The sequence below is a fragment of the Bombina bombina genome, chromosome 4, assembly GCF_027579735.1.
Source record: "Bombina bombina isolate aBomBom1 chromosome 4, aBomBom1.pri, whole genome shotgun sequence".
In the NCBI taxonomy this organism is placed as follows: Eukaryota; Metazoa; Chordata; class Amphibia; order Anura; family Bombinatoridae; genus Bombina; species Bombina bombina.
The window spans coordinates 1,133,042,797-1,133,070,327 of record NC_069502.1 but is presented as its reverse complement, the minus strand read 5'-3'; the positions used below and the strand labels follow the sequence as shown (position 1 = coordinate 1,133,070,327).

The window sequence follows — 27,531 nt, the reverse complement described above, 5'->3', positions numbered from 1 at the left end:
TTACCAGAAGTCCAACTTTTACTGGGATTGTCCCTGTTTGGAGGCGCTGTCCCAGTGTCCCACCCGGTTGTTCATTCTGTCCCAGTAGGGTTGCCACCTCTGGGTTTCAGACCGCCTGAAAACCGGACACATTATTCAAAATGACTGGACTGTGACTCTCCAGCATAGTTGGATGCTGGTACTTTGTTACATACAGCCCTGCTTAGCTTAACGTTCATGTCCATCAAAGTTTACATTTAGTAATAAAGGCTGAGTGAGCAGCATAGGTTTTTTTTTTAATTTTGTATTACTACTTGGTTTATTTTTCTAAGAATTTAACACCCCCCTGACCCCTGATGACATCACCGGTGATACACATTTAGAGGAATCATATGGGTATGACCAGGAAGTGCAGGCAGGTAGGATTTTTTGGCGTGGATCTTGCTTTACTTTATGCAGAATAACATTTTGGCTGTAAATTTCCTGCGTTATGGTATAGAGTAGCCTCTTAAACAGCTTTAGCAGGTACGTGTTTCTTTTTGACTTATTACAGTCAATGTTGTATTTATGCCTAATCAGTATTCGGTTCTGTTCCTTAATTAGACACATAAAACACATATTACCCTGCAGAACTTAAATATATGCCATGCCTGTCATTATGTTATGAAATTGGTAATTATGCCTGATGTTTGGCATTATTTAGAATCTGAGATTTGGATGAATGATTTATTTGGTAATGTTGTGTATGGGTTGCCATGACAATGTAATGGTGCCTTTTTCACTAGGGGTGGTGTTATGGTCTATTTAAACTGTGTGATTCACTTGTTGTTTGACTGAGGAAGGGTAGAGTATCCACAAAACATTACGCACATAAAAGCTACTACTTTTAAAGGACCAGTAATCGCCACGTCCCTTGACCACGCCCCTGACCACACCCCCACTGGCACCACACCAGGTGGTCCCAGTTTCACCTTTAAAAATGATGGTAAGCCTACTTTTAAGCTCTAAACTATTAAAGGCACATCATAGTGTACATGCTATAATTCTTATAATTTAACACTGCAGTGCAATGTGTTTAATCCCTGCAAAAACAAAATTAATGTATAAATTGGGAGCCGCCAAACCCTGCTTGTCCTGATCAGAAACTGCCAGTCACCCAATCAGTAGTGATAGTCACACAGCTGGGTTATGTGTTATGCAGTTACCACTTCTGTAAAGTTCAGTGATCATGTCCACTCCAGACAAACAATGCTCTGTGGCCCCCAAGTGGTATTTTAACTGTGTTTCAGTGTTCCCCACATTTTTGCCAGCTGGTTGGCATTCTTAAAGTGATGGTAAATCCAAGCATTTAAAAAAAACAACTAGTATTTACCATCACTAAAAAGAAACTGGAATTGATAATTTTGTAAAGAATGGGGGCTAAACTCACATTGTCTGTGCCACGGCACCTCGCTAAACTCAGCACTCCGCCCTCCCACGGCACATCCCTCTTTTTCAATGAGGTGGCGTTTCCACCTCTAAACCAATAGAAGTGCTAGCATACAGAACATACAGAACACTGTCAGATGACTAGCATGGCTATTGGTCTAGAGGTGGAAGCGTCACCTCATTGATAAAAGAGCGCTGACTTTAGCGAGGAGCCGCAGCACAGACAGGTTGAATTTAGCACCCTTTTTTTTACTAAGTGATCAATAAAAGTCCAGTATATTTTTAGTGATGTTAAATCCAAGTGTTTAAAAATGCTATGATTTACCATTGCTAAAAATAAACTGGACTTTTATTGATCACTTAGTAAAAAAAAAAGGGTGCTAAAAGTATAGTTTATTTTTAGCGATGGAAAATCCCAGCGCTCAGAGGGCCATTATACACTCATTTTTTTCTTTGCATAAATGTTTTGTAGATGATCTATTTATAAAGCCCATAAAGTTGTTTTTTTTTAAATGTATAATTTTGCTTATTTTTAAAGAACATTGCTCTGATTTTCAGACTCCTAACCAAGGCCCAAAGTTTTATTTGAATACTGTCAGCTACCTTCTCCAGCTTGCTCCTGTTTGTGTAAAGGGTCTTTTCATATGCAAAAGAAGGGGGAGGGGTCTTATTTCCCACTTGCAGTGGGCTTTCCAACTGCCTTTTCAACACAGCTAAACTGAAAGCTTCTAAGTATGTTTTTAAACCATTTTATACTGGATTTTTATATCAGTATCTGTGCATCTTATTCTTTATAGTAGTGTCTATTACATGCAGTTATATGAAAATGAGTGTATACTGTCCCTTTAAGTACCCGAGTGGGGGCAGTTTAATACTTTCAAATATTTTAAAAATGTTTAACCGGGTGGTCAGTATAATCAGCCGGGTGGTGCACCGATTAAAAAAAGGTCCTGGGGAGAACACTGTGTTTAAGCCCCACAGGATTGCTATCACTGTAATGAAATAGAAAAAAATAAACTTTTAAAAATGTTGTTTTTGTCAAAATGTCTTTAACTTACACGTTTAGAATGTGTATTTACTGATATAAGTTTACTATCAATTTAATAAACTTATAAAGGGCCAGATTACAAGGGAACACTAATTAATGCTCCGCTCAAGCGTTAACTGCACTAGAAGTTCGTCTTTTTGTGCTCGTTGCGTAGCACTCGTGTTATGAGTTGAAAGTAAATGGTTTTCGTTTGCAGGCTAACCCGACTACCGCAAAAAGCCAAGTTAGAATATTGCGTGCATGTTCACATTTTACCCCTTAGGTTTCTTGCACATTTTTGCTCCATTGACTTCTTACACCCTACTCCAAAACAATAATCTATATATATTATATGTGTGTATGTATATATGATTTTAGCTATAAGTACACCTTAATTGTTTTCACCCTGTTTTGCTAAGTCTAGTCGTATTTAAATAATAGGTAGCCTGCATATTTTTACATCCAAAATGTAGAACCTAACATTTTACTAATTTTAAATCTCATTTGCCATATAACAGCCCATTCATCCAATTTTTGTAAATTCACTTTCAAATCAGTTACATCCTCCACAGACCTAACCGTCTTACACAGCTTTGTATCATATGCAAAAATAGAGATATTGCTACTTAATCCTTTCTCCATTTCTAAAAATATTAAAAAATGTAGTTGTTTTAAATAATAATTTTTTTGTATTGTGTTTTGGAATTGTAAGCATCATTAGCAATAATAGCAACCAGACTTCATCATTTTTATGTATGGTTTTTAGACTTTATTTATAGTAAAATGTGTATTTAGTGTTTCTAACTAACTTTTTTAGATCAATGACAGATGATTTTTACCTAATTTTCAGCAGCAGCAGCAGAGATTAGACCATTATTCAGGGTTAAATAACAGGGAAGGTGGACAAAATAAAGGATAAAGTATATTGCATAGTTCTTTTACTGCACACAATTAAATATTTCATATTACAGTCTTCTTTTAAAGAAACAGTTAAGTCAAAATTAAACTTTCATGATTCAGATAGTGTATGCAATTTTGATTTCTAGGCCATTGAAGGCCACCTCTTATCTCGGTGCATTTTGACAGTTTTTCACAGCTAGACAGCACTACTAGTTCATGTGGACAATATAGATAACGTGCTCACTCCCATGGAGTTACTTAGGAGTCACAACCGATTGGCTAAAATGCAAGTCTTGGTTATGCAAAACTGGGAATGGGTAATAAAGGTATCTATCTTTTTAAACAATTAAAGGGACAGTCTAGGCCAAAATAAACTTTCATGATTCAGATAGAGCATGTAATTTTAAACAATTTTCCAATTTACTTTTATCACCAATTTTGTTTTGTTCTCTTGGTATTCTTAGTTGAAAGCTTAACCTAGGAGGTTCATATGCTAATTTCTTAGACCTTGAAGGCCACCTCTTTTCAGAATGAATTTTAAGAGTTTTTTTCACCACTAGAGGGTGTTAGTTTGCGTATTTCATATAGATAACTCTGTGCTCATGCACGTGAAGTTATCTGGGAGCAGGCACTGATTGGCTAGACTGCAAGTCTGTCATAAGAACTGAAATAAAGGGGCAGTTTGTAGAGGCTTATATACAAGATAATCACAGAGGTTAAAAGTATATTATTATAACTGTGTTGGTTATGCAAAACTGGGGAATGGGTAATAAAGGGATTATCTATCTTTTAAAACAATAAAAATTCTGGTGTAGACTGTCCCTTTAAAATTCTTGAGTAGACCATCCCTTTTAAATGCTCATAAAATATTTATGTGCATATCTTCTGTAACACAGTACATAATTACTGATATATAATCTATCTATCTTATCACTTTAAAGAGAAGTATTTATAAAAATGATTGACAACTTTTTTTTCTTTTTAACCAAAAGGCATTTCAGTCGGACTATGGAAGAGCTTGTCCACGATCTGGTGTCGGCACTAGAAGAGAGCTCTGAGCAGGCCAGAGGATGTTTTGCTGACACAGGTGATCATTCCCGCAGCATCTCCTGCCTCCTGAAAAGGCAAGCGAGAAAGAGAAGAGGAAGGAAGAGGAGATCAGACAACACTCATCATCCATGGGAAACGGGGCATGGATTAAGCGATGGCTCAGATTCCAGCCTTGAAGAACAGAACAAGGATTACAGAGAATGTTTAAGTAATAAAAAAGACAGCGACTCGGATGACCAGTTGTTACTTGCAAAGAGGAGACCATCGTCAAACATAAACAATATGCGGAGTAAAAGGCCCCTCTGGCATGAGTCAGACTTGGTTGCAGATACTTTGGGGAGCAGGACCTTACGGAGAAGGAGAAAGGTGAAGCGGATGTCAATAGATCCACCAGCAGAGGTCACTAGTATGCTGACTCTATCACAAAGCCGCGATCAAGCAATGGATAATGACTTGAGGCATTACCAACACCTTGAGATTACTAAAAGTAAAGTTAAAAAAAGGAAAATTGCATTTCCAAGGAATGGACCTGAGGTTCCAGACGAGGGAGTTGTTGTGGAAGGAGAGGAGCTGAGTCACACAAATAAAGATAAAATGGAATATGAAGAGCAGAAGGGCTCGGATGAGAATATGAGTGACAGGTTGTTTTTCTTTTGTTAATTTCTTATATTGTATTAAAAGTGAACTATTGTTTGTGTAATTTAGAATTTATTTGTGCCATTTCAGAGGTTAAAAAGGAAGAAACTAAATTGTTTGGATTGAAATTATGAAAATCTACAGTTATAAGGAAATATGTGTTATATCTGAATTAAAGGGACAGGCAACACCAAAATTGTGGGCCATATAGATAACATTGTTCTCTCCTACGTGGAGTTATTAAAGAGGCAGCACAACACAGCACTTATTGGCTAAAATGCAAGTCAATAGATAGTAAATAAAAAGTCGTGATCAGGGGGCTGTCAGAAGATGCTTAGATACAATGTAATCACAGAGGTAAAATGTATATTAATATAACTGTGTTGGTTATGCAAAACTTGGGAATACAGAGATTATCTATCTTTGAAAAAAATAAAAATTCTTGTGTAGACTGTCCCTTTAATTTATTTAAGGGACATTTAAAGTGATTGTAAAGTTTAATTACTGCCCAGCATCTAAAAATAATCTGAAAAACTGCGGCACTTTAATTCATTAAACTTTACGACTCTTCTTTTTAAAAATACTTACCATTGCGTTATGGTAAACATACTGCTGATCCTCCGGCTGCATCACCTACTGTATTTAGCACAGTAGGTGATGCGTGTCCCACGAGCTGGACGCCAAATGGGGCACGCATTGATTGGAGGAAACCGGATTTGTCATTGGTGTACTAAATTACAGTAGGAGATGCGGGCAGAGAATCGGAGGGATGTTTACCATAATGCAATGGTAAATTATTTTTAAAAAGAACAGTGGATAGTAAATAATTCAACTTTACAATCATTTTAAGGTAATGTTTTTTTATACATTTGTAATTTGTTTTGAAAAAGATAGAGGCAAATGCATCTTTTTAATGTAAAAATAAAAATAAATGTGCCAAAATATTACTAATTAGATAAAATCTACAGAAATTTAATCTGCAATGATAAAATAAATAAGTAAAATACCATTTTAGTGGTTGCTATCCTATGGCTCAAAGTTTTAATATGTCTGACCCATTAGAGGGAACCTTCGGGAAACAAATGCTGTTAATTTGTCCTGTGTTTTTTTTTTTTTTTTTTTGCAAAACTGTTCCAGTGGACCAAATTAACCATTTGTATGCTAATTGTGTTCAACATTTCCATTTCCCAAGCCATAATTCTAATGCCCATACCTGTTTATATGATAGCACTGATTTTTCACCTGGGTTCAAGAATACCTTACATAGAACTATGACAGAGCTGTTAGCGGTCATTTCCAGACCAAGGAGGCTCAAACTTAAATCTGGAAATTTTATCTCACCCCCCCCAGTCACAGGGGACTGAACATCTTGCTCTGTTATCACCTAGTTTACAAACCTCTGACTCGGAGTCCCTTTCTGAGAGTGAAATTTCCTCAGAAGATACTAAGTCGTTCAGATTTAGAGTGGATCATATTTGTTTCCTGCTGCAAGAACGTGTGAAGACCTTAGAAATGTTATAACAGACTACAGAAATTCCAAAACCTGTAAATATGTTATATCAGGTTTTCAAAGCTCTGCCAAAAGTACCTAAGGCTTTTGAAGCTCCAGACTTGGTTACAAACTATATTGCTTAAAGAATGGAAGAGACCAGGAATTCCTTATACTCCTTCTAACCGGTTCAAGAAGATGTATCCTCTTTCACAAAAGAATCCCTCAGCCTGGGAAGCGGTTCCTAAGGTGGATGGAGCTATTTCCAATCAAGCAAAATGCACGACTATCCCTATGGAGGATAGTTCCTTGTTTAAGGAACTAATGGACCGCAAATTGGAGTCTTTGCTGAGGAAATGAATTTCTCAATCAGCTCTTCAACTTAGACCAGCAGTAGCAATCCCTTGTGTGGCCACTGCAGCATTTTGTTAGTGCAATTCTCTCAGATGCTTCCTGAACAGTCATCTGAGGATATCTGTAACTGCATTAATGTCCTTAAGATGTCTAATTATTTAATGTGTAATGCAGTATTTGACATAATTAAAATTGTTGTTAAAAATATATCCATTGCTGTTCTATTATGGAGTGCTTTATGGTTTAAATCCTGGTCAGCTGATACGGTCTCTAAGAATAGACTCTTGTCAATTCCCTTTGAGGGTAAATTGCTTTTTGTATCAGAGTTAGACTCTGTCATTAAAACTGTTACTGAAAGTAAAGGAGCCTTTTTTTCACAGGACAAGAAATCTAAGGGAAAATATAATCAAACTAATCGTTTTTGTTCCTTTCAATCTGCCAGAGACCAGTATTCCTCTTCCAATCAGAAGTCTGACTCCTCCAAAACTTACTAGAAGCCAGGATCTTCCTAGTCCAAGAATAAACAAACCAAGAAGCCCAACTCCAGTGAGAATTCTGCATGAAGGGACAGCCCCCTGTCCAGAAGATTCTCTGGTAGGGGGGCAGATTATTTCTGTTTCAGAAGGCCTGGTGCAGATAAGTTCAGGATCCCAGGGTTCTCAACATTATATCCCATGGTTACTGCATAGGATTTCGCATTATGCCTCCTCTGGGAACGGTTATATTTGTCTCACGTTTCAAAGGATCCTCTATAGGCAGCTGCCTTTAATCAATGTGCTTGGCATTTAGGGACTTTAAGAGTACTGCAACTTGTCCCAGCCTCTCAACAGGAAAAGGGTTCTATTCCAACCTATTTATTGTCCCAAAGCAGGAGGACATTCTGGATCTAAAGACCCTGAACAAATTTGTCCAAGTTCCTTAAAGTGAAGGTAAAGTTACTCTCTTGTCAATGTAGTATAGCGTAATTTTAGACAGGAGAAAAAAAGAGAACAGATCTGGATTGATAGCCAGTGCAGTAGAGTTTATTCTTCTGAGTAGTAGTTTAGCAGGAACAGCTTAAATTATGTGACATGTTTCGCGCATGTCACATGCGCTTCTTCAGAGAATTAGCATTATTTTAGTAAAACCAATGGGACTTTCATAATTTTTTTATCATTTGTAGCCAAAATCGAGTTTTCCCTGTTATATATCTATCCCTAAAGCTTCACACATTCAACCCGTATAAGTGTATTTTTTTTTTTTACCTAAAGATCACGTTGTCCTCTTATCCAATTGAGATTCTGGCCGTTAGGTGGCCGTGACTCCACGTCATCCGCCCCCATTCTCATCTGCGCATGCGCTATTCAAATTTTATTGCGATCCCGATCAAGATGCACTCCCGTTTCCCGCATGCGCCAGTTTTGCACATGCGTCAACGCCAGTTGCAAAAAAGGTATCCGTGATAAGCGCATGCACAGTGGATGGCAGCATCGGCAAGGCAATTAGCTCATGCGCAGTTTACGGCAACATTGGCAAGTAGCACATGCGCATTTAAATTCTTAATAGTTATCAGATTTGTGAACTTGCATTTGTGACACGGAAAGAGCGGGTGGGACCGCTGAAGACGTCACAAGTTCCAGAAGAAGGAAGTATGGCTGGGGAGGAGTCGGGAGACAAATGATAAGGAATTAGATTTATATTATATTTAGAAAAATAAAGCAATTATCTAAAAAATAATTTAGCAACTACATTAAGGACCTAAGGAAAAATAAGAAGTGTTCAAAAGACTATAACTTTACTTTCACTTTAATTCAAGATGGAAACCCTCCACACCATTTTGCCCCTGGTTCAAAAGTGTCAATTTATGACAACCATAGATTTGAAGGATTCTTATCTACACATCCCAATTCACAGAGACCATTTCCAGTTTCTAACATGTTCTTTTCTCAACAAACATTACCAGTTTGTGGCTCTACCTTTTTGTTTTAGCCACTGCCCATCGTATCTTCACAAAGCTTTTAGGGACTATGTTAGCAGTGATCAGAACATAGGAAATCTCCATTGCTCCTTATTTGGGCGACATCTTGATCCAAGACTAGTCTTTCTCTGTCATCTTCTCATACCAAGAAAGTGATTTCCTTCTTTCCGGAAAATGTATTGAACATCAATGTTTCCAAGAGTTCTTTTTCCCCAGCTACAAAGGTAGTCTTTCTGGGAGTGATGATAAACTGCAGGAGGCCTTTTGTTCTCTACAGTCTAATTATTTCGGATCTGTATCACAGTGCATGGAAGTAGTGGGTCTTATGGTAGCGGAGTCTGACTCATCTTTTGCTCGTTTTCATCTTTGTCCCCCTCAGTTATCCATGCTTCAACAGTGGTCTAAGGATTTCTTTCATCTGGAACAGCAAATAGAGCTCAGTACATCAGTTAAATATTCTCATGGTGGAGGGACAGCTCTTATTTGACCCTTGGAGCCTCATTTATTTGGCCTACCTGGACCGTGGTCACTACAGATGCAAGCCTAATTGCTTGGGGAACTGTTTGGGAGTTCTGGAGGGTGCAGGGAGTGTGGTCTCCTCAGGAGGCGAGGTTACCTATCAACATCCTAGAACCTTGTGCGATTCTTCGAGCTCTCCATAGTTGGCCCCTTCTCAGACAGGAATTTTTTTATTTTTCAGGACGTGTACGATCAATTAGCCCTGAGATGTTTTTTTTTTTTTTCAGAAATAGACCTTATGATGCTCAAACTTACTGTTTATTGTGCCAGGTCAGGAGATGCAAGATCTCAAATGATAGATGCTCTATTCTGTCCTTTCAACTGGCCTATATATTTCCTCTATTGGTTCTGCTTCCATGAGCCATTTGCAAGGATCAACCCGGAATCAACTACAGTAATTCTCATAGCTCCGGCGTGGCCCTGTAGAAGTTGGTATATGGATCTCACCCAGATTTCATCCTCCCCTCCTTTGACTCTTTCTCTCAGGGAAGATCTGCTCGCTCAAGGTCCATTGCATCATCAGGATCTCAGATCTCTGAATTTGTCCTCAAGAGTAGAGGTTTCTCAGATTCTGTGATCCCCACACTTCTGCAAGCCAGGAAACCGGTCACACAGAAGATTTATCATAAAGTTTGGAAAACATATTTTCTCTGGTGTTCTTCTAGAGGTTTTTCTAGGAAATCCTTTTAGAATTCCCAGAATAATTCCCTTTCTTCAGGATGGTCTGGAGAAAGGTTAATCGGTTAGTTCCTTCAAAGTTCAGATATCAGCCTTGTCTGTTTTGTTTCATAAGCGTTGGCAAAGTTTCCTGGTGTTCAAACTTTTGTACAAGCCGTAGTGAGAATTCCCCCTTTTTATTAGGCCTATTTCTCCACCTTGTAATTTGAATCTGTTTCTATCTGTTTTGCAAGGTCCTCCCTTTGAACCTATGCATAAGTTGGACCTATATTTTTTTTTTTGTCTTGGAAGGTTCTCTTTCTTCTAGTCATCTCTTCAGCTAGACGAGTTTCTGAACTTTCAGGCCTTTATTGTGTTTATGTCAGTTCTTTGAACTAAATATAATTTTCTTCTGAAGGTTGTATCTTTTGAGAACTTCCTTTGACAAAGCCTTTGTGGTGAAACATGTCAGGGCAGCTGGAGAACTTTTCTCCTTTTTAACTTAAAACAAACAGTGTGACTTGGTGTATGAATGTCTAACTAGAATATAATTTAAAATGGTATATGTGTGAGAAAGTGTGTGCAATCGAGATCCTCTAGCTATATACAAGCTGCTAATTATTTGTATCAGCACCTTACTAATCGCTACCTTAAAAAAATAGACATACGAATTAGTATATTATGGTAAAAGGGCTTTACAGCTACCTTAACCCAGAATATTAAGTGATCCATTTATTTATATTATAAGCTGGGGAGGCTTAACGGCAATACCAATTTTACTATCAAGGCTAAAATAACCGTTCTGCTACTCCATTAACGGTAACCACAGATAGCCTTCCGGTTAAATAAGCTATACACTCCCAAACCAGCATATAATATTTACAGAGGAGAAATATTAGACCAAATCTGGGGGTCAATATAGACAGTAATTACTGGCGATGTATACTGTTAACTTTAACCTTATGTAAAGGAATCTATAGGTGTATCCCTGACGCTACGAAAGCCTGTGTACACATAACCAAGTAGGGGCAGTAATCTGACATCACAGTTGTATAAATTAGCAACTCTGACACATAGGAGGTCAGTATCAAGTAAAGCAATCTTGTTTGAATACCACAACTGTCATTCTACAGCTGAGCTCTGCCCGTTTTCGTCATAAAGGCTCTCACCTAGATACTAAGCGTCATTACATGAGTATAAGCACTGCACACCATAACATATATTAGCTTGCACGAAGTATTTCATCCATTATTAAATAAACTAATATTGTACCGGATTTATATGTATATCTAGCTCTCTGTATGGAATTCCATTAACATTTGTTGGCACCCATAAACAATTTGAATTAACCTACAGAGCTATCCACACACAAGTACAGAATATTTGCAATATCAGACTAATACTGGAGTACGCCTAATCTGATTATCCCTACAAGTAGGGGAATACTTTTGAACCCACGTATATAAGTGGGTATAACGATTTCTCTAAAAAGGCGTGCTATATCGCCTTACAGATACCGCCTCCCAATACAACAATATCTACCTAACCCAGTATGATGCAGCTGACAGTCCCCCCAATACAATCAGTAAGGTGGTAATTCTATTCTATTTTTCAAACATAAGAGTGGCAAATAGCAAGCGGGGACAGTTACAGTCTGGGTCCTTAATATTATTATTCACACCTCTCACACTGAGGACTGACACAACTATTGGTGGATCAGCTACACCTGAGATATAACTCAGCATCTTATATAAAAGGGTGACACCCGAGGTACATTGTAGCACCCCACAATAGTGAGGATATTCTCCTCAGAATTTACCCTGAATATATAATTTGTTAACTCCTTCCTTGGAGCAGCATTCCCTCACCTCACACTGTTTGGGAATTTTAATGTGTTGTAAAGATTTTAACCAATGTAATAAAAGTTAAGTTTTATTCGCCCTTCTCGGGGCCTCCTTACCTATGGTAGCATTGGACCTAAATAGATTGTTTGCTGGTGAGTGCTACTCAAGTACATCCTTGCAATTGCTCACTGCAATTGATATTTGCTAGTTCGTCTTTCCCTATGTACAGCACCCAGTCTCCCTAAATACTATTGGTATTTCTCATATTCTGAGAAGAAATCCGAAAACCAGTGGGACACAGCGTTAGTAGTGCCGTCGTCTTTTTCTTGCCAGTTTCTCATAAATTAGATTTGTTTAGAACCTTAAAATTTTATCTTCAGGCTACTAAGGATTTTAGACAGACCTCTATTTTTTTGTCCACTTTTCAGGTACCAGGAAGTGTCGAAAAGCTACATTATTGGTGGTTTTAGCATTATGGCTGAAGCAGAAAATATGTTAAGCTTTTTTGGTTGCGGGAAAAATGCCTCCAAAAAGAGGTATTGTCCATTCTACTAGATCTGTATCTACTTCTTTGGCCTTCAAGAATGAGCCCTCATTGGAACAGATTTGGAAGGCGGAAACTTGGTCTTTTCTTCATGCCTTTTTTCTAAATTTACTATTTTGATATTTATGCTTCTTCCGAAGCTGGATCTGGCAGGAAAGTCCTTTAGGCCGCAGTGTCTGGCAAATAGGAACTGTCCTTTCTTTGTCCCACTTTCCTTAACATGGACTCTCAGCTTGGGTATTGTATCCCACATGTTGTGGTCACCTATGGACGCTCCTCATCTTACGAAAGAAAACAGAATTTATACTTAGCGATAAATTTATTTATTTCCATAGGACCTTCACTATTTTTGTTGAATCTGGGTGAATGTTCTTATTTGCACCTCTTAACCCTGCTTTCTTATCTATCTTTCCTACTTTTTTCTACCTCTCTCCTCTGCTCAGCTATACATTAACTGGAGAGGGAGTGGAGGTAGGTGGGATTAAAAACTCTTGTGAGGGTTCTTGACCTCCACCTGGTGGCGGGAAGTATATCACACATTATGGACACCTATGGACTCTCCTCATCCCGAATGAAAGAGAAAAGAAAGTATAAATTATGTTTCTTTCTTAAGACACGGTGAGTCCACGGATCATCAAATACTGTTGGTAATATCACTCCTGGCCAGCAGGAGGAGGCAAAGAGCACCACAGCAAAGCTGTTAAGTATTACTTCCCTTCCCACAACCCCCAGTAATTCTCTTTGCCTTCAGTGCAAGGAGGAGGTGAAGTTTTAGGTGTCTGATTAAGATTCTTCTATCAAGATTTGTTTTATTTTAAAGCCAGAGCAGGCTTGCTCTGATCTTCCCTGTCAAACTGGGTTTAGCTGTACTCCATGTTAGTCTCTTCAGTAGGGCAGTGGTGGCTTTAAAGCGGTTAGGCACTTGTAAGGTGGGCCTTGCTGCGTTTTCCTAATACTTTGCTGCCCTAGTACAGAAAGCCAGAATAGGTTTATTCTGATCTTTCTTTTTTCTACAGGCCTCTGTGAGGAGTGGCTTCCTCTCACGCGGGTGAGCTGTCCTCCTGCTGGCCAGCTAGATGCAGGTAAGTGCCTTTTGTCTTCTAAAGTAGGGGAGGCTTTGCACTTTTAAGGATCTTCAGATTTTCTTGGGACACATTATATCCTAGCTAGGATGTTAATATGGCAGTGTGCAGGCACTTATGTCAGATGGGAGAGAAACTTTTTCCATTTTGGCGGTGCTTAAGGGATTTACAGTTACATGAGTTTTTTTTTGTTGTGCAAGAGCGGTTGTAAGAGACTTTTTGGGGCTTAAGTTTGATCGCTTTCTGTTATTGTGATCTGGTGTCCAGGTTTCTGCTCTGAAGGTGTGTTAGACTCTGTCCCTGTTACAACCGGCGCCATTTTCCCTTTCATGAAAGGAGCAAAGGTTTTCTCCTCTGCTGTTTCTCACAAAGTACTTGCGAAGAGCATTACAAGTGATTGTATGTTAAACATTGTTTAAGTCCCCTATGTTTCTTCCATAAGGTTTTATCAAATACATTAAATTTTCAACTCAGTCCAGATAGTGGAGTGGCTTGAAATCGCTAAAGGAATCATAGCTCTGTATCATCGCGCCATTTTTAGTCAGCGCACCTTCTTGCAGTCCTTAGGGCTCCACCTCTTTCTTGGAGGATCGGAGCGGCACCATTTTTAGGATATTTCTGTGGCGCTCATGTGACCTAGGCTCCTTCTCCGATGGAGAACGGACCGGCAGGCTTGTATAGAGAATCAATCTGTGTTGGGCTGCTTTTTGGTATTAAAACTGTATGTTAACGTCAGCTAGAATCTTCATGTTTTGGATTTCCTATTATTTAAGGTCTGTGTAAATAAACGTCCCAATGTCGACCTGCTTATACTTGGAGTGGGATTGGGCTGATTTGTATGCTATGTTACATAGGTTACATATACATTTGTTTGTTAGATTATTATCTTAATTTATATATATATATATATATATATATATATATATATATATATATATATATATATATATATATATATATATATATATATATATACATATACATATACATACATTAAAAGCAAGAGGATAAATCAAAAGTACTTCAGTGCAAAAATATACAATAATACAATGAGGTATTTAAGTCTCTGAGTATTTATATTCTATTCTATTACCTCAATCTTATGAGGTAATGTATGCTCACAAAGGAACTGATGATGATTTAGCCCTTGATCTGAGGTTGTTATCGTCTGTAGCACCTTCTTGGAGTAGAAACTTTCTTTCTCTGAAATCTTGCATATGGCACTTGTCAGAAACTTCCAAATCCTTCTTTGGTGTCTTGCCTTGGTGTCTCCCAGGAGTATGGTATCTTTACTGTGTATATCCTCTGGTCTCCAATTTGTAGTTCTGAAAATCTTCTTAAAACACCTTAAACCACACAGGAGAGAGAGGCTGTGCGAAAGGAAGGGGCGGGTACATAGCTGAATGCTAGTGCGGGAGAGCAGGGATACAGGATCTGCTGGGGGATACGGAATCTCTTAGTCGCTTTCTCCGTCTCTGTGCCCATAAGATTGAGACAACTATTTATCAGTCATATCAACCTCATATTACCTCTTACTGCACTGTATACCATATACATCTAAGGACTATAGAATATAAATACTCAGAGACTTGAATACCTCATTGTATTATTGTATATTGTTGCGCTGAAGTACTTTTGATTTATCCTCTTGCTTTTAACAAAAAAATTTTCCCAGAGCGCTCCTTTTCTGGACCGCACAGGGCACCTGGTGACCGGGTGTGGTCACGTTTTGACTCCATTTACGCATTCCTGGCCGTGTGGCGACGGAACATTTTTGGTCCGCTGGTGTTGGGTCCTAGGAGGTTGTGAGTGCCCCAGCCATTGTGCGTGTCAGGTGCCGTTTACTTTTCTTATTTGGTCCGCTTTTTGTATTCAATATCCCAGTTATGGAGGATTCTGATAATGGAGAGATGAACGTCTCTGACTCAGTCTATTTCTCGTGAGGAATACGAATTGGCCCAGGTTAAACATGCCCTCAGTTATGTTCAGAATGCCGTTTTAGATTGCTGAATTCCTCGGGATCGGGGATTCAAGGAGCCGCTGAGCCATCGGTCTCTGGGGGACCCGTTCCCCGAGTGACGAGTTCCCTACCACCTAAGCTTACTACACATGCAGGTAACCAAGATTTTGCTTATCCTTCTCTGGAAGGTGGCTTGTTCCCCCCCGGACGTTATGGCCCGTTTTCGCATGTCCATTATTATTGCGCTGGTTCATCTGCAGCTACCAGAAGTGTGCTTGCGATATTGTATGTGTTCCGTTGACCGGGGCTCTTCAGGCATGGGATGGCCTGCTCAGAAATCAGGGGGGGGGGGGGAACGACTGTCCCTGAGGCTTCAGGGGGTCAAACTTTGGGGTCGTCTTCTGCTCCAGCGAGGGTATGCTGTGCCTTTTGTTATAGACTTGCGCGCCTTCGTCTCCTTTTGAGGCACGTTCTGGCGTTGTTGGAGGATCTCATCCTTAACGGATACGGGAATTCTCAGTCTTCTACTTCGAATGGCTTGCAGAATTAGCTATATGAGGATGAAGTTATCCTCTTATTGCCTTGTTTATTGAGTATCCTTTCTAGTCCTGAGCTGAAAGAACATTATCCAGGTCCTGCAGGTGTGTCTGTTCTTCTTGGGCGATAACCTAAGGGTTGCCTTAGCTTTTGTTTATCCGGTTAGGATGATTTTTTATTTGAGTTCATGTTTATGTATTTAATTCTGGAATTTTTCTGGAATCAATACTAGCAATTTTTTGATAGTACAGTTTACTTCTACGGAACTTTAAAAAAAAAAAAATAATAATTTTGCTGTCTATTTCCCATCCCTGGGGATAACTGTTTGTGGCCTTGACAGTAGCGACCCTGAGTTTCAGGCTGGTTCTGATTGGGTTCGGACCCTTCTGTTTTGTGGCCTATTTCAGACACGTGGCGCCTGTTTTGCCTGTCTGGTCTGGTTGAGGCGCCGAGTGTTCACATTATTATTTGTGTTATTCAGCTAAGCATTCTGTGAGGGGGCGTGGGGGATTGGTTCAGTCCTTGTTAGCCCCTTTAGCTGGGACTCAGTGAAGTTCCGCTGCGACACAGAGGAGTGTTTCCTTCCCTGCATGGGTTGGGAGGTGGAGGACTCTGGGCCTCCTTGCCGCCGGCCCTGACGGTTTTGCCTTTCAGGGGCTCCTTGGTATTATCCTTTTTGGACTTGTTCCTTTTGAGGTTCACTTCCCTCGGGTCGAGATTTCTGGGCTTTGTCCGTTTCTCCTTAGCGATTTTAACCACTTTATGGGGAGGGCCGTGTTTTTTTTTTTTGTTTGTTTTTTTCCTTTTCCGAGCTTCGCTTGGGGTTTTTGTTCTACCGGGGTTTGGGATGCTCTGCATTCTTTTTCCTTGGGTGTGGTCCTCTGCTTGCGTAGTCTGAGGAGATATGGAGCCTTTGTTCTACTGGCTCTTTGAGTGACTTTGCTCCTCGAGGTTCTCGCTTGGTCTCTAGATGTCTTGGCACGCCTCTGTCGTGCTCCAGCTTCTTTTTGGAGTGTTGGGACTCTTGTAGGGGGTGTTCTCTTCCTTTTGGGTTGAGATTGGTGAGTGAATCTTGTTCCCATTCTCCGGGCTAGTCTGGTTATTCCCCGGTGAGGTCTGATTTTTCAGAAGGGGTATTCGTGTTCCCTGGGGTGTTATTTTGTTTTAAACAATTCTGGGGCTTGGGCCTATAGTTTTGTTTGGGATCTTTCTGGAAGTTCAAAAGCTTATGATCCCATGGCTAGTCAGTTTTTCCCAGGGAACATAGGCTGTGGCATAAGGAATGGCAAGTTAAGCCTGCTAGCTGCTTGGTCAGGTTATGGGCGCTCTTCCTGGGCGTTTGTGACCGCGGACACCAGCCTGCTGGGCTGGGAAGCAGTCTGGGACTCGTTGAAGGCGCATGCACTTTGGTCTTGGGAGAAGTCTCTCTCTCCGTTTACAATGCTCTGATGGTTTGCTCTCAGTTGTCCTTATCCCAGGTTCTAGTCAGACAACATAGCCTCTGTGGCTTACATCAACCTCCAGGGAGGAACTTAGCCATGAAGAAAGTGTCTCAGATTTTTTTTTTCTGTGGGCGGAAGCTCACAGTTGCTGTCTATCTGCCATCCACATTCCAGGAGTGGACAATTGGAAAGCGGATTTTCTGAGCAGACAGACTTTCCATTCCGGGGAGTGGAGACTCTATCCGGAAGTGTTCTCCAGGTTAACAACCAAATGGGGGTTACCAGAATTGGATCTGATGGCCTCTCGTCAGAACAACAAGCTCCCAAAGTACGGTTTGAGGTCAAGAAATCCTCAAGCCTTTCTAATAGATGCTCTGGCAGTTCCTTGGAACTTCAGTTTGGCATATCTCTTTCCTCCGTTTGCTCTCCTTCCGCGAGTAATCGATCAGATCAAGCAGGAGAGAGCATCAGTGATTCTAATAGCTCCTGCGTGGCCTCGCAGGATCTGGTATGCGGAGTTAGTAGATATGTCATCTCTACCTCAGTGGAAACTTCCGCTGAGGAAAAACCTTCTGCTTCAGGGGCCCTTCCTTCATCCAAATCTTGTTTCTCTGAAGCTGACTCCTTGGAGATTGATCTCTTAATTTTATCTAAGCGTGGGTTTTCCGAATCGGTCATTGAGACAATGATTCAGGCTCATAAGCCTGTCACTAAAAAGGATTTACCATAAGATATGGTGTAAATATCTTTATTGGTGTGAGTCTAAAGGATTTTCTGGAAGTAAGGTCAGGATTCCAAGGATCTTGTCTTTTCTCCAGAAAGGTCTTGAGAAGGGGTTATCTGTCAGTACCCTCAAGGGTCAGATTTCTGGTCTATCCATTCTGCTGCACAAGCGTCTGGTGGATGTGCCAGATGTACAATCCTTTTCTCAGGCCTGTGTTTAAATCAGTTGCTCCACCCTGGAGCCTTAACCTTGTTCTTAAAGTTTTTCAACAAGCTCCGTTTGAGCCTATGCATTCCATCGATATTAAGTTATTATCTTGGAAAGTTTTTTGTTTCTTATTTCTTCTGCTCTGAGGGTTTCTGAACTCTCAACATTGCAGTGTGATTCTCGTTATCTCATATTTCATGCAGATAAGGCTGTTCTCCGTACCAAGTTTGGGTTTCTTCCTAAGGTTGTTTCAGACAGAAATATTAATCAGGAAATTGTTGTTCCTTCTCTCTGTCCTAATCCTTCTTCTCATAAAGAACGTTTGTTGCACAACTTAGATGTGCAGGCTCTTAAATTTTATTTGCAGGCTACGAAGGACTTTTGTCTGTCTTCTGCATTGTTTGTTTGCTTTTCTGGTAAACATAAAGGCCAGAAAGCTACTGCCACTTCTCTTTCTCTCTAGTTCAGAAGTGTTATTCGTATGGCTTATGAGACTGCTGGACATCAGCCTCCTTAGAGAATTACAGCTCACTCCACTAGGGCGGTGTCTTCTTGGGCCTTTAAGAACGAGGCCTCTGTAGATCAGATTTGTAGGGCTGCAACTTGGTCTTTTTTGCAAACGTTTTCTAAATTCTATAAATTTGATACTTTTGAGGCTTCTTTTGGTAGAAAGGTTCTGCAGTGCCTTCTGATTAGGTTACCTGTCTTGCCCTCCCTTATCATCTGTGTCCTCTATCTTGGATATTGATTCCCAACAGTATTTGATGATCTGTGGACTCACCGTATCTTAAGAAAGAAAACAAAAATGTATGCTTACCTGATAAATGTATTTCTTTCTTGACACGGTGAGTCCACGGCCCTCCCTGCTTTCTCAGACAGGTTTTTTTATATTAACCTCAAGCACCTCTGCACCTTGTGTTATTTCCTTTCTCTCCTTTTCCTTCGGTCCAATGACTGGGGTTTGTGGGAAGGGAAGTGATACTTAACAGCTTTGCTGTGGTGCACTTTGCCTCCTCCTGCTGGCCAGGAGTGATATTCCCAATAGTAATTGATGATCCGTGGACTCACCGTGTCAAGAAATAAATACATTTATCAGGTAACCATGAATTTAGTTTTTTTTAGAAAAAAAAATATGTTGCTCATTTGAAATTCAGTAAGTGCTATTGCATTGATTGTATTATTTTTTTTGATTATTCAATTATAATATATTAAATGGTTCTTTTTAAAGGGATACTAAACCTATTTTTTTTATTCATGATTCAGATATAGCATGAGAATTTAAGCACCTTTCTAATTTACTCCTATTATCAATTTTTCTTTGTTCTCATGTTATCTTGATTTGAAAAAGCAGTACTGTAAGCTTTAGAGCCGGACCATTTTTTGTTCAGCACCTGGGTAGCACTTGCTGATTTGTGGCTAAATTTAGCAAACCAATCAGCAAGCTCTACCAAGGTGCTGAACTTAAAATGGGCCGGCTTCAGAACTTTTATTACTGCCTTTTCAAATCAAGATAACATGAGAACAAAGAAAAATTGATAATAAGAGTAAATTAGAAAGTTGCTTAAAATTGCATGCTCTATCTGAATCATGAAAGAAAAATGTGGGGTTAATTTCTCCAACATTGGTGTGTCCGGTCCACGGCGTCATCCTTACTTGTGGGAATATCTCTTCCCCAACAGGAAATGGCAAAGAGTCCCAGCAAAGCTGGCCATATAGTCCCTCCTAGGCTCCGCCCACCCCAGTCATTCTCTTTGCCGTTGCACAGGCAACATCTCCACGGAGATGGTTAAGAGTATGTGGTGTTTAGTTGTAGTTTTTTTATTCTACTATCAAGAGTTTGTTATTTTAAAATAGTGCTGGTATGTACTATTTACTCTGAAACAGAAAAAGATGAAGATTTCTGTTTGTGAGAGGAAGATGATTTTAGCAGACAGTAACTAAAATCGATTGCTGTTTCCACATAGGACTGTTGAGATGAAGTAACTTCAGTTGGGGGAAACAGCAGACTTTTCTGCTTAAGGTATGACTAGCCATATTTCTAACAAGACTGTGTAATGCTGGAAGGCTGTCATTTCCCCTCATGGGGACCGGTAAGCCATTTTCTTAATCTCAAACAGAATAAAGGGCTTAATATGGGCTATAAAACTGGTAGACACTTTTATGTGCTAAATCGATTGCTTTATTTGGACATTTTATACATGTTTTATGCTGATAATTCACACTTATAAACTTGGGGAACGTTTTTTAACGTCAGGCACTATGTTAGACACCTTTTCCAGTCAGGAAGGGCCTTCCCAGTTGTAGGCTGAGCCTCATTTTCGCGCCATTACTGCGCAGTTGTTTTTGAGTGCAAGACATGCAGATGCATGTGTGAGGACCTGAGAGTAGTTGGAAAAGTTCCTAGAAGGCGTCGTTTGGTATCGTATTCCCCTCTGGGCTTGGTAAAGTCACAGCAAAGGCTGTAGCTGGGACTGTATAGGGGTTAAATCTGTAACCGGCTCCGGTTTCGTTATTTTAAGGGTTAAAGCTCTGTAAATTGGTGTGCAATACTTTTAATGCTTTAAGACACTGTGGTGAAATGTTGGTAAATTTTGAACAATTCCTTCATATATTTTCACATATTCAGTAATAAAGTGTGCTCTGTTTAAAATTTAAAGAGACAGTAACGGTTTTGTTTTAAAACGGTTTTTGTGCTTTATTGACAAGTTTAAGCCTGTTTAACATGTCTGTGCCTTCAGATAAGCTATGTTCTATATGTATGAAAGCCAATGTGTCTCCCCCTTCAAAATTGTGTGATAATTGTGCCATAGCGTCCAAACAAAGTAAGGACAGTACTGCCACAAATAATGAAATTGCCCAAGAAGATTCCTCAGTTTTGCCCACGCAGGAGGCCCCTAGTACTTCTAGCGCGCCAATGCTTATTACCATGCAACAATTGACGGCTGTAATGGATAACTCCATAGCAAATATTTTATCCAAAATGCCTGCATATCAGAGAAAGCGCGATTGCTCTGTTTTAAACACTGAAGAGCAGGAGGGCGCTGATGATAATTGTTCTGTCATACCCTCACACCAATCTGAAGGGGCCATGAGGGAGGTTTTGTCAGATGGGGAAATTTCAGATTCAGAAAAAATTTCTCAACAGGCTGAACCTGATGTTGTGACATTTAAATTAGAACATCTCCGCGCACTGCTTAAGGAGGTGTTATCTACTCTGGATGATTGTGACAACTTGGTCATTCCAGAAAAATTATGCAAGATGGACAAGTTCCTAGAGGTTCCGGTGCACCCCGACGCTTTTCCTATACCCAAGCGGGTGGCGGACATAGTGAATAAGGAGTGGGAGAAGCCCGGCATACCTTTTGTTCCCCCTCCTATATTTAAGAAATTATTTCCTATGGTCGACCCCAGAAAGGACTTATGGCAGACAGTCCCTAAGGTCGAGGGGGCAGTTTCTATTCTAAACAAGCGCACTGCTATTCCTATAGAAGATAGTTGTGCTTTCAAAGATCCTATGGATAAAAAATTGTAAGGTTTGCTTAAAAAGATTTTTGTACAGCAAGGTTACCTTCTACAACCCATTTCGTGCATTGTTCCTGTCACTACAGCAGCGTGGTTCTGGTTCGAGGAACTAGAAAAGTCGCTCAGTAGAGAGACTCCATATGAGGAGGTTATGGACAGAGTTCACGCACTTAAGTTGGCTAACTCTTTTATTTTAGATGCCGCTTTGCAATTAGCTAGATTAGCGGCGAAAAATTCAGGGTTTGCAATTGTGGCGTGCAGAGCGCTTTGGCTAAAGTCTTGGTCAGCGGATGTATCATCCAAGACAAAATTGCTTAACATCCCCTTCAAGGGTAAAACTCTCTTTGGACCAGAATTGAAAGAGATTATCTCAGACATCACTGGGGGAAAGGGCCACGCCCTCCCACAAGATTGGCCTTTCAAGGCCAAGAATAAGTCTAATTTTCGTTATTTCGTAATTTCAGGAACGGACCGGCCTCTAATTCTGCATCCTCTAAGCAAGAGGGTAATGCCTCACAGTCCAAACCAGCCTGGAAACCGATGCAAGGCTGGAACAAGGGTAAGCAGACCAAGAAGCCTGCTACCGCTAACAAAACAGCATGAAGGAGTAGCCCCCGATCCGGGACCGGATCTAGTGGGGGGCAGACTCTCTCTCTTTGCTCAGGCTTGGGCAAGAGATGTTCAGGATCCCTGGACGCTAGAAATAGTTTCTCAGGGTTATCTTCTAGAATTCATGGAACTACCCCCAAGGGGACGGTTCCACATGTCTCACTTATCCTCAAACCAAATAAAGAGACAGGTGTTCTTACATTGTGTAGAAGACCTGCTAAAGATGGGAGTGATACACCCAGTTCCAATGACGGAACAAGGAATGGGATTTTACTCAAATCTGTTCGTAGTTCCCAAAAAAGAGGGAACCTTCAGACCAATTCTGGATTTAAAGATCCTAAACAAATTTCTCAGGGTACCATCGTTCAAAATGGAAACCATTCGAACGATTCTACCCACTATCCAGGAAGGTCAATTTATGACTACCGTGAATCTAAAGGATGCGTACCTACATATTCCTATCCACAAAGAACATCATCAGTTCCTAAGGTTCGCCTTTCTGGACAAACATTACCAGTTTGTGGCCCTCCCATTCGGATTAGCCACTGCTCCAAGGATTTTCACAAAGGTACTCGGGTCCCTTCTAGCGGTTCTAAGACCGAGGGGCATTGCAGTAGTACCATACTTGGACGACATTCTAATACAAGCGTCGTCCCTTTCAAAAGCAAAGGCTCATACGGACATCGTTCTGGCCTTTCTCAGATCTCACGGATGGAAGGTGAACATAGAAAAAAGTTCTCTGTCTCCGTCAACAAGAGTTCCCTTCCTGGGAACAATAATAGATTCCTTAGAAATGAGGATCTTTCTGACAGATGTCAGAAAGTCAAAACTTCTAAGCGCTTGTCAAGTTCTTCATTCTGTTCCACGTCCTTCCATAGCTCAGTGCATGGAAGTAGTAGGGTTGATGGTTGCAGCAATGGACATAGTTCCTTTTGCGCGAATTCATCTAAGACCATTACAACTGTGCATGCTGAAACAGTGGAATGGGGACTATACAGACTTGTCTCCAGTGATTCAAGTAGATCAGAAGACCAGAGATTCACTCCGTTGGTGGATGTCCCTGGACCACCTATCCCAGGGAATGAGCTTCCGCAGACCAGAGTGGGTCATTGTCACGACCGACGCCAGTCTAGTGGGCTGGGGTGCGGTCTGGGAATCCCTGAAAGCTCAGGGACTATGGTCTCGGGAAGAGTCTCTTCTCCCGATAAACATTCTGGAACTAAGAGCGATATTCAATGCTCTCAGGGCTTGGCCTCAGCTTGCAAAGGCCAGATTCATAAGATTCCAATCAGACAACATGACGACTGTTGCGTATATCAATCATCAGGGGGGAACAAGGAGTTTCCTGGCGATGAAAGAAGTAACCAAAATAATACAATGGGCGGAGAATCACTCCTGCCATCTTTCTGCGATCCACATCCCAGGTGTGGAAAACTGGGAAGCGGATTATCTGAGTCGTCAGACATTCCATCCGGGGGAGTGGGAACTCCACCCGGAGATTTTTGCCCAGTTGACTCAATTATGGGGCATTCCAGACATGGATCTGATGGCGTCTCGTCAGAACTTCAAGGTTCCTTGCTACGGGTCCAGATCCAGGGATCCCAAGGCGACTCTAGTGGATGCACTAGTAGCGCCTTCAACCTAGCTTATGTGTTCCCACCGTTTCCTCTCATTCCCAGGCTGGTAGCCAGGATCAAACAGGAGAGGGTCTCGGTGATCTTGATAGCTCCTGCGTGGCCACGCAGGACTTGGTATGCAGACCTGGTGAATATGTCATCGGTTCCACCATGGAAGCTACCTTTGAGACAGGACCTTCTTTTTCAGGGTCCAATCGAACATCCAAATCTGGTCTCCCTCCAGCTGACGGCTTGGAGATTGAACGCTTGATTCTATCAAAGCGTGGGTTTTCAGAGTCGGTGATTGATACTCAGGCCAGAAAACCGGTAACTAGAAAGATTTACCATAAAATATGGAAAAGATATATCTGCTGGTGTGAATCCAAGGGATTCCCTTGGAATAAGGTAAAAATTCCTAAGATTCTTTCCTTTCTACAAGAAGGTTTGGATAAAGGATTATCTGCGAGTTCTCTAAAGGGACAGATTTCTGCTTTATCTGTCTTACTACACAAACGATTGGCAGCTATGCCAGATGTTCAAGCATTTGTTCAGGCTCTGGTTAGGATCAAGCCTGTTTACAGACCTTTAACTCCTCCCTGGAGTTTAAATCTAGTTCTTTCAGTTCTTCAAGGGGTTCCGTTTGAACCTCTACATTCCATAGATATTAAGTTGTTATCTTGGAAAGTTTTGTTTTTGGTTGCAATTTCTTCTGCTAGAAGAGTTTCAGAGTTATCTGCTCTGCAGTGTTCTCCGCCCTATCTGGTGTTCCATGCAGATAAGGTGGTTTTGCGTACTAAGCCTGGTTTCCTTCCAAAGGTTGTTTCTAACAAAAATATTAACCAGGAGATAGTGTCCGAATCCAGTTTCAAAGAAGGAACGCTTGTTACACAATTTGGACGTAGTCCGTGCTCTAAAATTCTATTTAGAAGCTACAAAAGATTTCAGACAAACATCTTCTCTGTTTGTCGTCTATTCTGGTAAAAGGAGAGGTTAAAAAGCGACTTCTACCTCTCTTTCCTTTTGGCTTAAAAGCATCATCCAAATGGCTTACGAGACTGCCGGACTGCAGCCTCCTGAAAGAATCACAGCTCACTCCACTAGGGCTGTGGCTTCCACATGGGCCTTCAAGAACGAGGCTTCTGTTGATCAGATATGTAAGGCAGCGACTTGGTCTTCACTGCACACTTTTGCCAAATTTTACAAATTTGATACTTTTGCTTCTTCGGAGGCTATTTTTGGGAGAAAGGTTTTGCAAGCCGTGGTGCCTTCCGTTTAGGTAACCTGATTTGCTCCCTCCCTTCATCCGTGTCCTAAAGCTTTGGTATTGGTTCCCACAAGTAAGGATGACGCCGTGGACCGGACACACCAATGTTGGAGAAAAAAGAATTTATGCTTACCTGATAAATTACTTTCTCCAACGGTGTGTCCGGTCCACGGCCCGCCCTGTTTTTTTTTAATCAGGTCTGATGAATTATTTTCTCTAACTACAGTCACCACGGTACCATATGGTTTCTCCTATATTTTTCCTCCTGTCCGTCGGTCGAATGACTGGGGTGGACGGAGCCTAGGAGGGACTATATGGCCAGCTTTGCTGGGACTCTTTGCCATTTCCTGTTGGGGAAGAGATATTCCCACAAGTAAGGATGACGCAGTGGACCGGACACACCGTTGGAGAAAGTAATTTATCAGGTAAGCATAAATTCTGTTTCATTTAAATTACAGGAAGAGAGGGTAAATAAATAAAATATAATACTAAGTTTTTTTTCTTGGCATAATTAACCATATTACAATATTAAGGAGTGTAATGTCCCTTTAAATGCCTAGGGCTATATTACAAATGGAGCGCTAAATATCGATTTGATGAAAGTGATATTTGCGCTTCACAGTGTAATACCAACACATAATGTGCGCTGGTATTGCAAGTTTTCAGCAATGCAAATGCAACCTTGCGTTCGCATTGCTGAGAAGCATTGCGCTCACGAGAGCGTGCTTCCATAGCCTCCTATGGGAGCCTCATTCTGATGTGGTCAGAGACAGCATCAGAACTTCAGCGCCAGTGAAAGGTGTAAGTAGTGATATGTGTTTATACACATATTAAAGGGACTGTATACACCAATTGTCATTTAACTGTATGTAATAAACTAACTTAGAAGCTCCCAATTTAGCACTGTTTATGAGATATTAAGCTGGGACACCCACTGAAAGGGGTTGAGAGCAGACAACCCCCTCCCCTACATATCAAAAGACCCATTATTCAAACAGAAGCAATCTGAAGTCTGTATACATCAGTATATGTCTAAAACTTTGGGGCTTGGTTAGCAGTCTTAAAATCAGCACAATATTTTTATTTAAAAAAAAAAAAAGGAGAAAAAAAACAATAATGCCATTTTCGGGCCAAAATGTTTCTGCAACCAAAATTGCGGTGCATCCCTCCTTAAAACCATATTACATATCAATATACTGCATTATTCTTTATTTATTTCTGTGTAACAGAATCAGATTTAACAGTTTTTTTTTACCAATTATCCAACTAAGTATAGTCCTAGAAATCTATTATTATATGCAAAACAGTAAGTCAAGAAATGAATTTTTTTTTTTTTTATTGAGGTTCTGAAAAAGGCATCCAAGAAATATGACAAACAAAACACAATAATAATAGAATGCAGGGATTATATAGTACAATTCTGTAAGTACATTTCTAAGAAGAAAATTCAAAAACATAGTATGCAAGGATAATGCCTATTATTCTGTGGGTCCCCTAGATGTTAGAAAAGGTCACTCATGGACCTCAGTTATAAACTCACAACCTTAGATAGGGGGCTATTTCTAGTGAAGAGACCACTTTTGGATCTCTAAATGAGAACCTCTTTTTTGTATATAAAATTAGTAAAGTCTTATGTAGAAATGATCTGTGTGGTTGATCTTTGAAACTACAACTACAACCAAGCAGTCTAATTTAATAACAGACTCTTATCTGGGGGCCCTATGAACCTAAACCACCACCGAAAGGCACAAAAACAAATGTTGGTTACATCAGGGCTCTTAACTATCTACAGAAGGTGTCATAGTAAGCTGACAACTTTGAAAATAAGAATAGCAAGGAGACATAATGTGTTAAAGTCAATTATGGACCCAATAATCTATGTAATGAGGAGATTGATACATTTGCAAAATTGGAGGCTAGCTTTGATGAAAGTAAATTACCTAATACTAGGGCGAAATTAATATCATTCCGAAATTTGCAGGAGCTAGGTCAGTGTATGTTAAATGAATAGACTATGAGACCTATTATGAACTTGTTAAATGGGAACCATGTGTACAAACAGGTTTATAAGGGAGCAGTATGATACAGGAAAAGGCATTGCAAAAATAAAACCGGTAGTTATACACTTAGTAAGATATCTTGTTCACCATGTAAAGATATCATGTTAATCCCCCAAAAATTAAG

The 27,531-nt window shown here is 40.3% G+C and overlaps 1 protein-coding gene across 1 annotated transcript in view; it reads left to right on the top strand.

Moving 5' to 3' along the window:
- Positions 1–27,531, top strand: part of GPATCH2 (G-patch domain containing 2) — a 572,071-nt gene that overhangs the window by 15,617 nt on the left and 528,923 nt on the right. The window contains exon 2 of the mRNA XM_053712502.1: positions 4,327–5,025. Within this exon, the coding sequence (XP_053568477.1) occupies positions 4,327–5,025 (699 nt within the window). The remainder of the gene's footprint in view (positions 1–4,326; positions 5,026–27,531) is intronic.